At 36.6% G+C, this 14,748-nt stretch overlaps 1 protein-coding gene across 5 annotated transcripts in view; it reads left to right on the forward strand.

Annotated features, from left to right (window-relative positions):
- kiaa1549la (KIAA1549-like a) overlaps window positions 1–14,748 on the forward strand; it is a 200,519-nt gene that overhangs the window by 115,069 nt on the left and 70,702 nt on the right. For all 5 annotated transcript variants that reach the window (XM_030136533.1, XM_030136535.1, XM_030136536.1 and 2 more), the window contains exons 9-11: window positions 643–803; window positions 5,774–5,945; window positions 9,027–9,187. In XM_030136533.1, coding sequence (XP_029992393.1) covers window positions 643–803; window positions 5,774–5,945; window positions 9,027–9,187 — 494 coding nt within the window. The remainder of the gene's footprint in view (window positions 1–642; window positions 804–5,773; window positions 5,946–9,026; window positions 9,188–14,748) is intronic.

Below are 14,748 nucleotides of genomic sequence, written 5' to 3' on the forward strand. Positions count from 1 at the left end.
CACCCCCTCCCTTTTTTTTTTGCTCGCTCCTTTCTCTCTTTCTCTCTTTTGCTCTCGCACTCTACGTTCTCTTTAGCTGCTCTGTTCCTGGGAAAACCTATTGATGTATAATTCACAGCTTCCTGACTGGGGCAGAGGGAGAGATCACTTCACATCACATCACAGCCGGGTGTGAATGATGCTGAAATATATGTGTGCGTGTGTGTGTGTGTGTGTGTGTCATGTCTGTCCACTGCTCCATCTCACTTATTGCCTCTAGTAAGAGATGCACTCAAGAGCAAGATTGATGCACGCACCTGTGTGTATTTCTGTGCGTGCAAAATAGGCCCAGACAGTGTGTGATCCGTGTGACATTGCAACTGTTTTAGAAGTTTCAACCCTAATACTCATTTCCTATATCCCATTTATCTCCTGCCTCCTGTCTCACTTCTCCTAAATATCAATACTGTTCTCACATCATGCCCCCTCCTCATACCTCCTCATCATCTCCTCCTCTCACCTCTCCCCCCGTCCCTTGTCTTTTCATTTCACCTCCCTCTCTTCTATCCCCTCACACGTTACCTCTTTTGCCATTTTTTCCCCGCCTGAACACCTTTGTACCCCCTAAATCCCTCATCTGTCCTCTCTTGTCTCTCCGCACAGTGATCCAAGATGTGGACAGCTCCTCCCTGGAGGCCAACTACCAGAGCTTTGCTAGTCTTATGGAGCAGAGGCTGGCTGAGCTCTTCTTGGTGGCTGGCAGGCAGGGGTCTCGGACAGCGCGGTCCCGGCGGGCCACCACTGTCGGTGGCTACACAGTGCAGGTAGGTGGTAGGCGCATTTTACCAGTGACATGGTGTATTTTTGCACTTCAATTCTTGGAATAATGAGTTTTCCGCCGGTGGAAGATGTATTGTTTACTTAAAACTGCACTATATGCAAAAGCTCTGCATTCGAAACCTGTGCTGTAGTTTTCAGTAAGTCAGATTTGCTTGCGCTTGTGTTTTTTGTGTGAATTTGCTGTGATGGAAGTGGCTCATTTGTTAATATTCTTTTTCTAGGCTAAACGTAGCTAGTGAGAGTAGAGATGCACTAAAGAAATCAGGTGACGGCATAAGGATTTTCTAAGAAAAAACAATCAGTATACACACTAGTCGCTTTTCCATTGGACATCTGCACAAAACTTTACAAATATCTACTAAATGTTGGAAAAACAGAAGAGCGTAATGTTGATTTTTTCCATTAAATCACAAATACGATGATTTGTTTCTTTATTATTGTAAGATGACACGAGAAGTCATTCCATAAACATGGTGTTGAACATAAATATCGTGTTGATTTACAGATATATTCATTATTATTATTATATATTACCCCTCTATCCCATAGTCAATTAAAAAATTATTCAGTTTCCTGGTGTGTCCACACATACTGCGCCATGTTTCTTTTAAAAACTCTTCTTCTTCGCTTGTTGTAACGTCCGTCAACATCCATTTTTTTTGTTCAGGTGACTAGTTGCAGAAAAGGTCTTTCCACTGAAGTCGGAAGTCTTTACCTTACGAGTGCAAATGCTGTGATGTAACTAGTTATAAAATGTAACTAATTAAGCAGGAATTGAAACGGGTTGTAGAAATCCACTCAATTTTTGCCAGAATGAATATAAAGATAGCTTTGCAACACCTGGAGGGTTTAAATTCAAACTTTATGAACTATTAGGATCCAAATACACAAATAAATGTACAAAAGACTAATATAAGTGGGTTTAGCAAAATATGACCCCTTTAAGATATTAATACAAGTCCACAGCCCCACTGTCACCTCCTTATGTCTTCATTCCAGCATTAGGTGTTTTTTCATTACTTAAAATGGAAAAACAAATATAAACATAGTAGAAATATAGTGGAGTAAAAACTATATATTTTCTTCTGAAATTAAGTGTTTACTCTATCTAATATAGTATGGAAAAAATCAAATTGAGTACAAATTTGTACTTTTGTACTTTCCATTTCTGTTTTCATCTTTAAAATGACATTAAGACAACAATGCAAGTCCACAGCCCCACAGTCAGCTCCTTATGTCTTCATTCATCTGTAGTCGTCTTAAATTAGCTTGTTCTTCCAAACATGTGAACAGTGACATTGCCAAAACTTGACAAATACAGGTATTTTATGGAATATGCCAATTCTTTTACCTTCTGGTAGAGCTAGATAAAATGTCAGGTAATCACTGAAGACAATGGGAGTCAACCATTTTGACACCAGCTGTCTGAAATCTCCTGGCTATCCACTGAATAAGTGTTGAATATTGGGTGATTGAGGACTCAGCCGTGTGACGTTGTCCTGTCTTAGCCCTGCAGCTCCAGCCGCTCACAGTTAAAATGAGTGAAGTTTCCAGGTGAGGCTGATCAGTCAAGTCAAATAAGTGTTCAACAGCCCCTGCCGCTAGGATTCCAACCTGCAGACATAAATGTCAGCCAGCACCACGGACAGCTCCAGAATCAGCACCCTGGACAGCGCTCCTGAAGTTTATGATGTGTGAAAGCCTCCATTTATTAGCGCACTCAGAAACCTGCAGAATCTAAATGTGAAGCTGCAGAGGGCAGGTGCATGTATGAATTATCAGATATATTGACATGGTCCATGCAATACAGATGAAAAAAACGGTAGAATTTAGTTTTGATTTTCATGTGAAAAGGCTTTGGCAATGGACAGTGTTACTCTGAGTGAAAGGTCATAATCGGGTACAATCAGCATTCATTACGAAGCCAAATGACTCGGAGCAGTAGTCATGGGTATTTATATCGGTTCCAGCTCCGGTCGAATGTGGAAATCCACCACCTGGGTCTGCTCGCTGTTTTTCACCATTTCTCTGATAAAATGATTCGATCTGTATCATCAGCCATCATCATCAGCCTGTCTGTCTTTGCTCAAGAAGCTCTCCAAAAGAGTTCAGTGGGGATGTATTTGAGAGGGGGATTGAACTGAAAGATGTGAAATTGGCACAGGCTTACACAATGCTTTCTGTTGTTATTCATTAGGCTTTTAATGTGATGCACAGAAGAACAAAACAATGTATGTGGTAAAAAAAATTTGATCTGGATCGAAACTTTAAAAAGTCTTCTTCAGTCTGTGCATTTGAAAGGATGTATAAATTCAGTATAATAACAATATAGAACATTATCCAAATAGGTGAAAATCTAGTTATAGAAGGCTGCATAAAATAAGATATTATTCTGTATTGCCTATTTGTAATTAATTAATTAATACAGACTATTGTGATTAGGAGATATTATCACATTTATTAATGATTATATTTGTAGTGAATAATGAAAGTGTATATAAATATTATAGTTTATATTAAAAGAGGCTGATTATGCAAAACTGATTGTGTGAGGTGACTAAAAAAATGTATGTGAATGGTTTGCATGGATGCTTTGTGTTACCGTAAAAATATATAGAAACAAAAGTGTGTTAAAACAAAGGAAGCGGAATTAATTTATCAGTTTATAAAAAGTGGGTGGGAGTCTATAAGTTACTTCTTCCCACTAATTTTCGAGCGCTGAAAAATTTTGTTTGGCCATGTTGTATGGCTCTTTGTTATCTGATTCTGTGTACTCGAAATAAAACTACACTAACTAACTAACTAACTAAAATGTTGCACCAGCAGGTCAAGCTTGCAGAATGTAACAAAGATTTTAGAGTTCAGAATTAGATAAGAAATTTTAATTCATTGCTTTTCACTTTGGGAAATTAGAGTCTGTAGCCATTTTTTAGTTGATTATACATTTTATAGAAGCAATTAATACATTAATTGTCTAAATAAACCACCAGATTGAGTGTTGAATATTATATCTCTCTCAAGTCCCAGGACTCAAATTTGCTTTAAAACATTTTATGTATTTGAGACTCTGCTTTTCTAAAGTTGTGATATGGGATAATAATCTGTACGTTCGTGTGGATGTTTGTTATTTGTGTCACCTCTTTGCTCACTGTTCCATATTTTCCAAATTAAGACAAGGATTGATGACTCCCAGGCTTTAAGCGTTACACACCCTCAAGGTTTTATGGGAAGTCACAGATGACCAGTTTTATTGCCGCGGAAATGGAGGAGGGAGAGGCTTACACAGCGATGGGGGGGGGGGGTGTAGTCAAGGGAGGAATCATCCAGCATTTAATAACACATCCCTTCTTTTTATGACAAAATCAAATTACCAGACTTGATTAAACCGTGTGACGTGTTCGTCAAATTACAAAAGGTGTTTGATGTATGGTGAAAGGAAATTGAGATTTTGACTGACTCGGTTCTTCTTGAGTGTCGTCGCCAAGTGCACTTATCTTGCAGAGACTGTCTCAAGATGATCAAAGTCACCCATGATGATTCTGAAATTTGATTGGGCTGCTGCTTTTTGAGTGTGATGAGATAAGGCAGGGGTGTCAAACATGCAGCCCATGGGCCAAAATCGGTCCGTGAAAGGTTCCAATCTGGCCCGCAGATGATTTTACGAAGTGTAAAAATTACAGTGAAGATATTAACATTCATCAATGTTGAACTTGTTTTAGTTCAGGGTCCACATACAGACCATTTGCAATCTCAAGTAAAATAATTGCATGATAACCTATAAATAATGACAACTCCAAATGTTCTTCTTGGTTTAATGCAGTGTTTTTCAGCCTTGGGGTTGGGACCCACGTGGGGTCACCTGGAATTCAGATAAGGTTGCCTGAAATTTCTAGTAATTAATAAAAACAAAACAAAACAAAAAAAAAAAACTTACTGATAAAAAATTTATAGTGAGTTGACAGAGACAATCCCAATACATAAAAGACATGACAAACTGTGAAGCTGAAACTGAAGCACTGTGCTACTGTTTATCTGTCAAATGTTCATTGTGGTCAGTTTCAGATGCTGCAGCTCATTCATAATTCATAGTTTGAGTTCTTGTTTGTTCAGTATTAATTGTCAGCCTTGTAAATCCAAGCTGGACTGACTGTACATATTCTGACCAAGGAAAATAAAATTCTCACTTTGTGCAGTAATCTACACCTGACTTTTCTGGATCTGTCGTTCTATTGGCAGATTTTTTTTTTTTTGCTTAATTCGAGATTTTTTTGCTTAATTCAAGCAAAAAAATCTGCCAATGGAACAAGTGAAAATGATCTTGGTAAGATTTCTTGAATTAAGATTTTCAAGATCTGTTGTTTAAAAATAAGTTCTTATATCTCACTTACAAGTTTCTCTTTAGGTGATCATGTCTTTTTTTAAGTGTGATTAGATATTTTGACTAGAAATGGAGAAATACACTTGGTAAGATTTTGATTTTTGCAGTGCATCAACTTGCCGAGATATTTAATGTGGAGATGGGACTATACCTCAACTATACTGTACTGTTTTGCTTCATGTCTTGGGCCCCTGTTTATAAGCTATGGATAGCTTCTGGGGTTACCCTTTTTACAAAATCATATCTTGCTGGAAATTATAAATACAACTTGTATACATATTTTAAATGATTTGTAAATAAATGTGAAATGTGAACTAGGTACCAAATTGGCCAGTTAAAAATGTCTCAGTTTCTCAGAACTGTGCAGATACACACACACACAGAGACAGATGCTCTGAGACCTTCCAGTGTTATAATATAGATTTTACTGGTCCGGCCCACTTGAGACCATATTGGACTGAATGTAGCCTCTGAACTAAAATGAGTTTGACATCTTTACGATAAGGGATTTGGCTTGAATCTGGTTCAAAGTGGCATCAGGCCTAAATACTGGACCCTATATTTGTGTCATCCCAGATGGTCAGTATGCGTCGCCTCCCTGGCCCGAAGAACCCAGCGGAGATGACCTACTACGCCCAGCTCAACGGAGCTCCCATGACTGGAACCAGCGCTGCCAAAACCCTCAGCAGTCTGGACTCTCAGACCATGGCTCTGACCCTCGGATACTTCGTACAAGTGCAGGCTGAACGTAAGTGACCCACTGACACATTATTCTACACTATGATTTACAGTGTGTGTCTTCTTTTATTTGGCTGTTAATATGTCTGTGTCCGTAGATGAGCAGTAAACAGCTGTTATGAAGTAGACAGTTTAAAGAAGCGCACGTTTGCTGACAACATTGGTGGCTTAACTGCTCTTTAGAGTTCATGTGTTGAACTCAAGCGGAACAATCTTCACTCACCGTGACATTCTGTAGCATTTGGGTTTTACATAAATTTCCATACATTTTCATGATACACTCTGCATCTGCTGAGGCTTCGAGTTGTAATGCTGATAGAAAATCATCCATTTTAGCCCAAAATTGTGACAAACTTGCATCTCTACACTGTCATCAGATGGAGCACTGGAGATACATTTTGTTAAACTATGTAGAAGAGATTCCTTTTGTAAATACTGGAGAGGACAGTGTGTTCCTTCTTACCTTTTCTCCCTCACATTTCCCCAGAATCTATAATTAACAAACTGGAGAGATACCAACAACCATGAGCGCCCTTCACAGCTCCTCCTAACTGTGTGCAGGCCAGGAACCGAACACAGTGTTCTTATAAAATTCATTTAGTTTGCCTTTACGGTGCTCAGAGGAAACAAACTGCATTAATCCTCATAACGAAAACACATCCCTCCGGCAACGGTTATGTGATAAAGAAGCGGAAATATGTTACAGTATTAGGGAGGTTTAAAACTTTAGGTTGTGACAGGATTTTATCCGGTGAATAAGTCTGGGAAGTTTTCTTTTATTACAGATATGATGTTATTCCACTACTGACTCTTTTAGTGCAACTTAAAACTAAAATGTGTAACATTTCTACATGATATCATATAAAAGTGACTAGTTTATTGACTTATGTACATTATCGATTCACCTAAATGTAATCAGTGGCCCAATTCATAAGAATCTATTATTTTATCAAATTAGGTCCAACCTGGTTTAACTCAGCAAATAATTAAGATCTTTGCACTAGATAATTACTGCAGTGATTAATACAGTCACGGAAAACATTATTAGACCATCAAAAGTCATCAAAAACAATGGTTATGCAATCAAGTACTAACTCCTCTGTGTATCATGTGACTAAAACAGACATCAAAGAAAACGTGTAATGTCTAAAAGCACTGTTTTTGTCAGTACAATGCCATAGATATTTAATGGAAGAACTGAAGTGATTTTGGTTATTATCAAGGAAACCACAGAAAATGGATAGATATCAGCTCTGAAATTAAACACTTATGAGCTGTTTTTGTTGTTATCATTATATTTGTCCAAACAAATGTACCTTTAGTTGTACCAGGCATTAGTTGATTCATTTGGTCAAGTCTAGGAACACAACATTATGTGCGTTAAAAAAAAAAAGAATAGAATTATATGTTGTGCCATAATAGAAACTTATTAAATGGTGCCACAGTAAATGCGTGTCATTATCAAAACATTATCAAGGCTAAGGCTGAATATTATATTGTGGGACTTTTTTTCAGACTGTGGACATTTTAGTGTAATTTGGCTTATTATGTTTAGTTTAGTTTATTTCAGACACAAACATAATACAAAACATAGGAAAAAAAACAGAACAAGACAAAAAAAACAAAAAGCAGAAAGAAAAGCAGAATGCTATGTGATCAGTGAATAATGTTTTTTTGATTTGACTGGGATGCCCCTGTGATACTGAGAATTTACATTTACCTGATGATGCAGAATGTGCATTTTGTGGTTTTTTTTAACCTCTTATAGACTGTTGTCATGAACTGTTTTCTTAATAAGGCAGTGCTCAACACTTTTTATGAATGTTACCTGGATACAATTGATCCCTGATGTTCATGGATCAATTTAACACCCTGTTTCAGTAGCAGTGTTATTAATTTCATGACATTCTGCTGATTTTTTTTTATCATTTTTGGTTTGTTTGGTTTATTGACTGAAGGAACTGATCAATAGCAGCATAAATAAAATAATCTACATACCTGGGACTTGACATTTAGTTCAATTACAATTATGCAAATTATGCCTAATGTCACTAATTAGCATCATAGTTATTATTGGCCCTATATTCAAATGAACTATCTCATGTTAATTTAAGATCTGCGTCACAGCAACAACACATGTATTTGTTTTTATATTATTGAGTTTCCCTTGGGATTAATAAATTATCTATCTATCTATCTATCTATCTATCTATCTATCTATCTATCTATCTATCTATCTATCTATCTATCTATCTATCTATCTATCTATCTATCTATCTATCTATCTATCTATCTATCTATCTATCTATTGTTCTATTGTTCTGTCGTTCTATCTATCGTTCTATCTATCTGTCGTTCTATCTATCATTCCATCGTTCTATCTATCTACCTATCTATCTATCTATGGTTCTATCTATGGTTCTATCTATGGTTCTATCGTTCTATCTATCGTTCTATCTATCGTTCTATTTTTCGTTCTTTCTATCTATCTATCTATCTATCTATCTATCTATCTATCTATCTATCTATCTATCTATCTATCTATCTATCTATCTATCTATCTATCTATCTATCTATCTATCTATCGTTCTATCTATCGTTCTATCTATCGTTCTATCTATCTATCTATCTATCTATCTATCTATCTATCTATCTATCTATCTATCTATCTATCTATCTATCTATCTATCTATCTATCTATCTATCTATCTATCGTTCTATCTATCTATCGTTCTATCTATCTATCGTTCTATCTATCGTTCTATTTATCGTTCTATCTATCTATCTATCTATCTATCTATCTATCTATCTATCTATCTATCTATCTATCTATCTATCTATCTATCTATCTATCTATCTATCTATCGTTCTATCGTTCTATCGTTCTATCGTTCTATCTATCGTTCTATCTATCTATCGTTCTATCTATCGTTCTATCTATCGTTCTTCGTTCTATCTATCTATCTATCTATCTATCTATCTATCTATCTATCTATGTAAATTCAGGCAGTAAGGGGTTAAATGTTTACATGACATCTAAACTATTCCATGGAATATTTAAATCTGATCTCTAATGTTTTCATGTGTGCAGCTGTGGTAAAGACTCCGCCCAGTAACCTGTGGATCATGGCTGTTCTGACGCCGCTCTTCCTGCTGCTGGTGGTGATCGGCATGGTGGCCTTCATCCTGTGTAAGAGGAACAGGGTCATCTTCAAAACCGGCGCCTTCAGATCCTTCAAAACTCGCTCCAAGGTAAAACTTCCACACTTGACATATTTCACCTGACAAAAATGTCATCTCTCCTCCAGCTTTCCCCTCCTGTTCTCTGCTCCTCCCGTTCTCTTTTCTTCTTTAACTATTAATACCAGTCAACTTCTGTCAAAGTATTGTTGCGTTAAGTCTCACCCCAAAATGTTCAACCATGCCCTGGTAACCAAACCTACTGTGAAATTTAGACAAAGGGGTGAGAGCTAAGAAGATATAGTTCTTCTCACTCCTTTTCGAATATGACTCTTTTTCTTTTTTTCTGTGTATTATTATTTTTTGCTTCCTTGAATTTTCATTTCTATATTATGTTGTGCAAAGAAGTCAATTAGTAGCAATCAGTAATCTGGTACCATTTCCATATTCGAAATAAATCAATTTAAAAAATTAATAAAATAAAAAATGTTCTATCAGGATTATAAAACGTGGTTCTGAATGTGTGTCATATCACATGTCAAAACGATTCTTTTAAGTCACAGGTGTTAAACATATGGCCCATGGGCCAAAACTGGCTCGTCAAAGCGTCCAATCCGGCCCCTGGGCAGAGTTTGTAAAATTACGCTGAAGATAATAAAAATCAAGGATGTCCAAATCATTTTTAGTCCAGTTCAACAGTCAGACCAAAAGCAAAAGCAAGACATTGAAATTACATTAAAATCAAAAAAGGGAAAAAAAGACATTAAAATCATCAGAGATAAAACATGATTTTAAAATGCATTTGCAGAATTTAAAAAAAGACATTAATTATATTAAAATCAGACATTAAAATTAACATCAAATTAAAATAGAGAAATAGAGTAAAGCAAGACATTAAAATGAAAACAAGTGCATTTAAAAGACAAGACTGAAAATAGTTTACTCATAAGCACATGAAAAGAGGAAGGTTTTTAACCTGGATTTAAAAATATTCACATCAAGTGGATCAGACCAGTAAAATACTTTAATAATATCCTGTAATTAATGACCACTCCAAATGTTGTCTTTGTTTTAATGTAAAAAGGTAAAATTACTGATAAGTGTTAACATTTACAAACTGGCCTTTTTTTTTTTTTTTTTGAAATCTTTATTTTGAACATCTAGACAGTGAAATCAAAACAAAACCAACCAACAAAATATCAGTAATGATACATAAAAGGTTGATAAGTGAACAAAAGTGAAAAGAGAAAAATTTTAAAAAAAAAATAAATAAATCAATAAAATTAAACATGCTCGAAAAGGAGTAGGAAGAAGTAAAAACTTATATACTCCTACCCCCAACCTCTATTCCATTCCTTTCACAAAAAATGTGAATAATCTAGCCAAATATGAACAAATATGAACAGGTGATATTCTGCCTGTTACTAAATGTTTTGTGTATTTGTAGATCTACTGTGATGTGTAAGTTATAATGCACATGTGTCAATGATTAACTGAGGTGTTGAAATTGCACTTATTCATATTTTTAAGGAATATGTGTAGATGTAAACATTTTCACAATGTAATTTGACTTTTTTCACTGTTATTATTTTGCTGGTCTGACCCTCTTTAGATCATATTGGGCTGAATGTGGCCCCGGAACTAAAATTAGTTTGACTTCCCAGTTTTAAATCATTCCTTCGGGTCACAAAAATTGAATCCCATATGTGGCGGCCTGTTGTTTGTTTTCCGGCTACACATTAGCCCGTAGTCTTTGCTAATCATCCGTGATGCAAAGGCCAATCGGCTGAGAGGATATGGGCAATGTAATGGAAGCAAACCTTGGGGGAAATATTGTTGAGATTATTAAATAGAAATCAATTACTTCAGATGAGCATGTGTATAATAGATTGCTGCTGGCTGGTTTGATCACATCTGTGTTCCTGGACTCAGATGATAGAACAGCGGTAGCTTGTGTCAGTGTATCCGGTGAAGCGGTAAACATGCGGTAACCTGGCCAAGCTCATTTGGACACAAGTGGCTTCGAGTAATTTATGTTTGTACTGGTCCACAATCTCAAAGTGGGTTTCACAGTTCTTAACATGATTAGATTTCCACTCCAGGCTCTGGGATCAAGCCTCTTCTCATCTGGACGTGCACCTCATAGTGTGTGCTAGTGACCACACTCCAGTTAAGATCCTGTTCAGGTCAGGCTGTTTACACCACGTACTGATACCAGGCAAACAACTCTGCCTGATGGTATACATAAAATGGTACAATGAACATTTCTAAAACATAAAAACTCAAGCCATCAGCAAAATCTTCCCTTCTTTTTTTCAGCAGCACGAAGAAAACAGTGTCTTTACGTTGTTTGAGCATCATTTACTGTGCATAACAAAAAACAACAACCAAAAAACAGATGTAGATTGAAAATGATGATATATTATATAAGGATCCCCAGAATTCTGTACTATTCAGGGTAAAAAAGCCAAAGGTGAAGCAGTGGGATTTTTTGAAGCCATATTAACTTGTGCTGTCAAACGAAACACACAGTTTTATTACTATTTCAGGGTTTCTGCGGGTCATTACAAAGCATTAAAAGTCATTAAATAGATTTTGCAAAAGATTAAGGCCTTAAATGGCATTAAAAAGTATTAAATTTGATGTCTAGAGGCATTAAAAAATTAAATCCACTTGATGGAGAAAAAAAAAACCATGGTCATTCATTATTTTATTTTGATTATATAAACTTTTTTTTTGTGATTCACTTTTTATTGTTTTTTATTTTTCACCCATTAAACATTTTACAGTGATACAACAGGATATAGTTATAAGAAAATATATCAGCAAAAATATGAAAATGAAATGTAAAAAAAACAAACGAGAAAAAACAACAACCAAAAAAACCCAACAACAGCGAAAAAAACAAACAAAAAGAATTACAAAAACCATAGAGTACTGTCAATTTTGTTATACAGGATATGTTCTTACATTATAATTCTTTCCAGGTGACATAAGACCAAGGCCAGGACAATAAAACATTTACCATAATACATTGTAGTATCAGATTATATAAACATTTAATAATTTTGATTGGTAGTACAGTGTGATGACTGACAGGCCGAACCCTTTAACTGGCTGTTGTTTACGGCCGGTTCACGAAGTCACAACACCGGATGCTTTGAATGTAACATGCTGCAAATGTTGGAAAAATGGGAAGAAGGCAGGTTTTAGCAGAAGTGATTGGAGGAGGAACTATTCAGAACCTGGTTAAAGCCTGTCGATTGGAAACTGTCGTGTGTATACATACAGTACAGGCCAAAAGTTTGGACACACCTTCTCATTCTTTGCATTTTCTTTATTTTCATGACTGTTTACATTGTAGATTCTCACTGAAGGCATCAAAACTATGAATGAACACATGTGGAATTATGTACTTAACAAAAAAGTGTGAAATAACTGAAAACATATCTTATATTCTAGTTTCTTCAAAGTAGCCACCCTTAGCTCTGATGACTGTTTTGCACACTCTTGGCATTCTCTTGATGAGCATCAAGAGGTAGTCACCTGAAATGGTTTCCTAACAGTCTTGAAGAAGTTCCCAGAGATGCTTAGCACTTGTTGGCCCTTTTGCCTTCACTCTGCGGTCCAGCTCACCCCAAACCATCTCGATCGGGTTCAGGTCCGGTGACTGTGGAGGCCAGGTCATCTGGCGCAGCACTCCATCACTCTCCTTCTTGGCCAAATATCCCTCACACAGCCTGGAGGTGTGTTTGGGGTCATTGTCCTGTTGAAACATAAATGATAGTCCAACTAAACGCAAACCGGATGGAATGGCATGTCACTTCAGGATGCTGTGGTAGCCATGCTGATTCAGGTTGCCTTCAATCTTGAATAAATCCCCAACAGCGTCACCAGCAAAGCACCCCCACACCATCACACCTCCCCCTCCATGCTTCACGGTGCGAACCAGGCATGTAGCATCCATTCGTTGACCTTTTCTGCGTTGCACAAAGACACGGCAGTTGGATCCAAAGATCTCAAATTTGGACTCATCAGACCAAAGCACAGATTTCCACTGGTCTAATGTCCATTCCTTGGGTTTCTTGGCCCAAATAAATCTCTTCTGTTTGTTGCCTCTCCTGAGCAGTGGTTTCCTAGCAGCTGTTTGACCATGAAGGCCTGATTCACGCAGTCTCCTCTTAACAGTTGTTGTAGAGATGTGTCTGCTGCTAGAGCTCTGTGTGGTATTCATCTGGTCTCTAATCTGAGCTGCTGTTAATTTGCGATTTCTGAGGCTGGTGACTCAGATGAACTTATCTTCAGCATCAGAGGTGACTCTTGGTCTTCCTTTCCTGGGGCGGTCCTCATGTGAGCCAGTTTCGTTGGAGCGCTTGATGGTTTTTGCGACTGCACTTGGGGACACATTCAAAGTTTCTGAAATTTTCTAGACTAACTGACCTTCATTTCTTAAAGTAATGATGGCCACTCGTTTGTCTTTACTTAGCTGATTGGTTCTCGCCATAATATGCATTCTAACAGTTGTCCAATAGGGCTGTCAGCTGTGCATCAACCTGACTTCTGCACAACACAACTGATGGTCCCAACCCCATCAATAAGGCAAGAAATTCCACTAAGTAACCCTGACAAGGCACAGCTATGAAGTGAAAACCATTTCAGGTGACTACCTGAATGTCAAGAGTGTGCAAGGCAGTCATCAGAGCTAAGGGTGGCTACTTTGAAGAAACTAGAATATAAGAGATGTTTTCAGTTATTTCACACTTTTTTGTTAAGTACATAATTCCACATGTGTTCATTCATAGTTTTGATGCCTTCAGTGAGAATCTACAATGTAAATAGTCATGATAATAAAGAAAATGCGAAGAATGAGAAGGTGTGTCCAAACTTTTGGCCTGTACTGTATATTTATATATTTAAAAAAAAACTGTATCTGCTGTTGGACATGGGCATTAAATTTGTTTAAAGTGGCATTAAAAAGGGCATTAAAAGCATTAAATTAGATTTGCTAATACCTGCAGAAACCTTGTATTTACTCAAACATACAGTAACAAGCACGGTAGAGTAAAATAATCATATTAATTACTATGTAAACAGAAGTAAATACTACATTTGTTGCAGACTGTCCAAATACATATTAATAATTCAGTCTCCTATCCCCACAGATACACTATACAATTCCACTATATCCCTCTATACAAAAACAGTGTGTTCTAGCCATGTTCATCTCCATATATTTTAACAAGTATGTTGTTTTTAGTCATTTTAAAATTATTCTTTAACTGTATAATATTTGCTTTTCACTGTGTTTCTGATTTCACCACTATTTAGATAATAATATTTTTTAGATTTTCTGTTTTTGTAGTTACTAGTTTTCATGCGCTAGACTCTGAGGTGTAACGTTTGTGGTTCAGGTGTTAGACCACATCACCTTTGCAGTCAAATACCAACTTGCAGACTGGTATCAGAATGATGAATTTAGATAAAAAGTCAAGTTTATTCTGGGTTTATTCTGGGTTCAAGTGTAAACCCAGAATAAACTTGACTTTTTACCTAAATACATCATTCTGATACCAGTCTGCAAGTTGGTATTTGGCTGCAAAGGTGACGTGGTCTAACACCTGAACCACAAACGT

The sequence above is a fragment of the Sphaeramia orbicularis genome, chromosome 6, assembly GCF_902148855.1.
Source record: "Sphaeramia orbicularis chromosome 6, fSphaOr1.1, whole genome shotgun sequence".
Lineage (NCBI taxonomy): Eukaryota > Metazoa > Chordata > Actinopteri > Kurtiformes > Apogonidae > Sphaeramia > Sphaeramia orbicularis.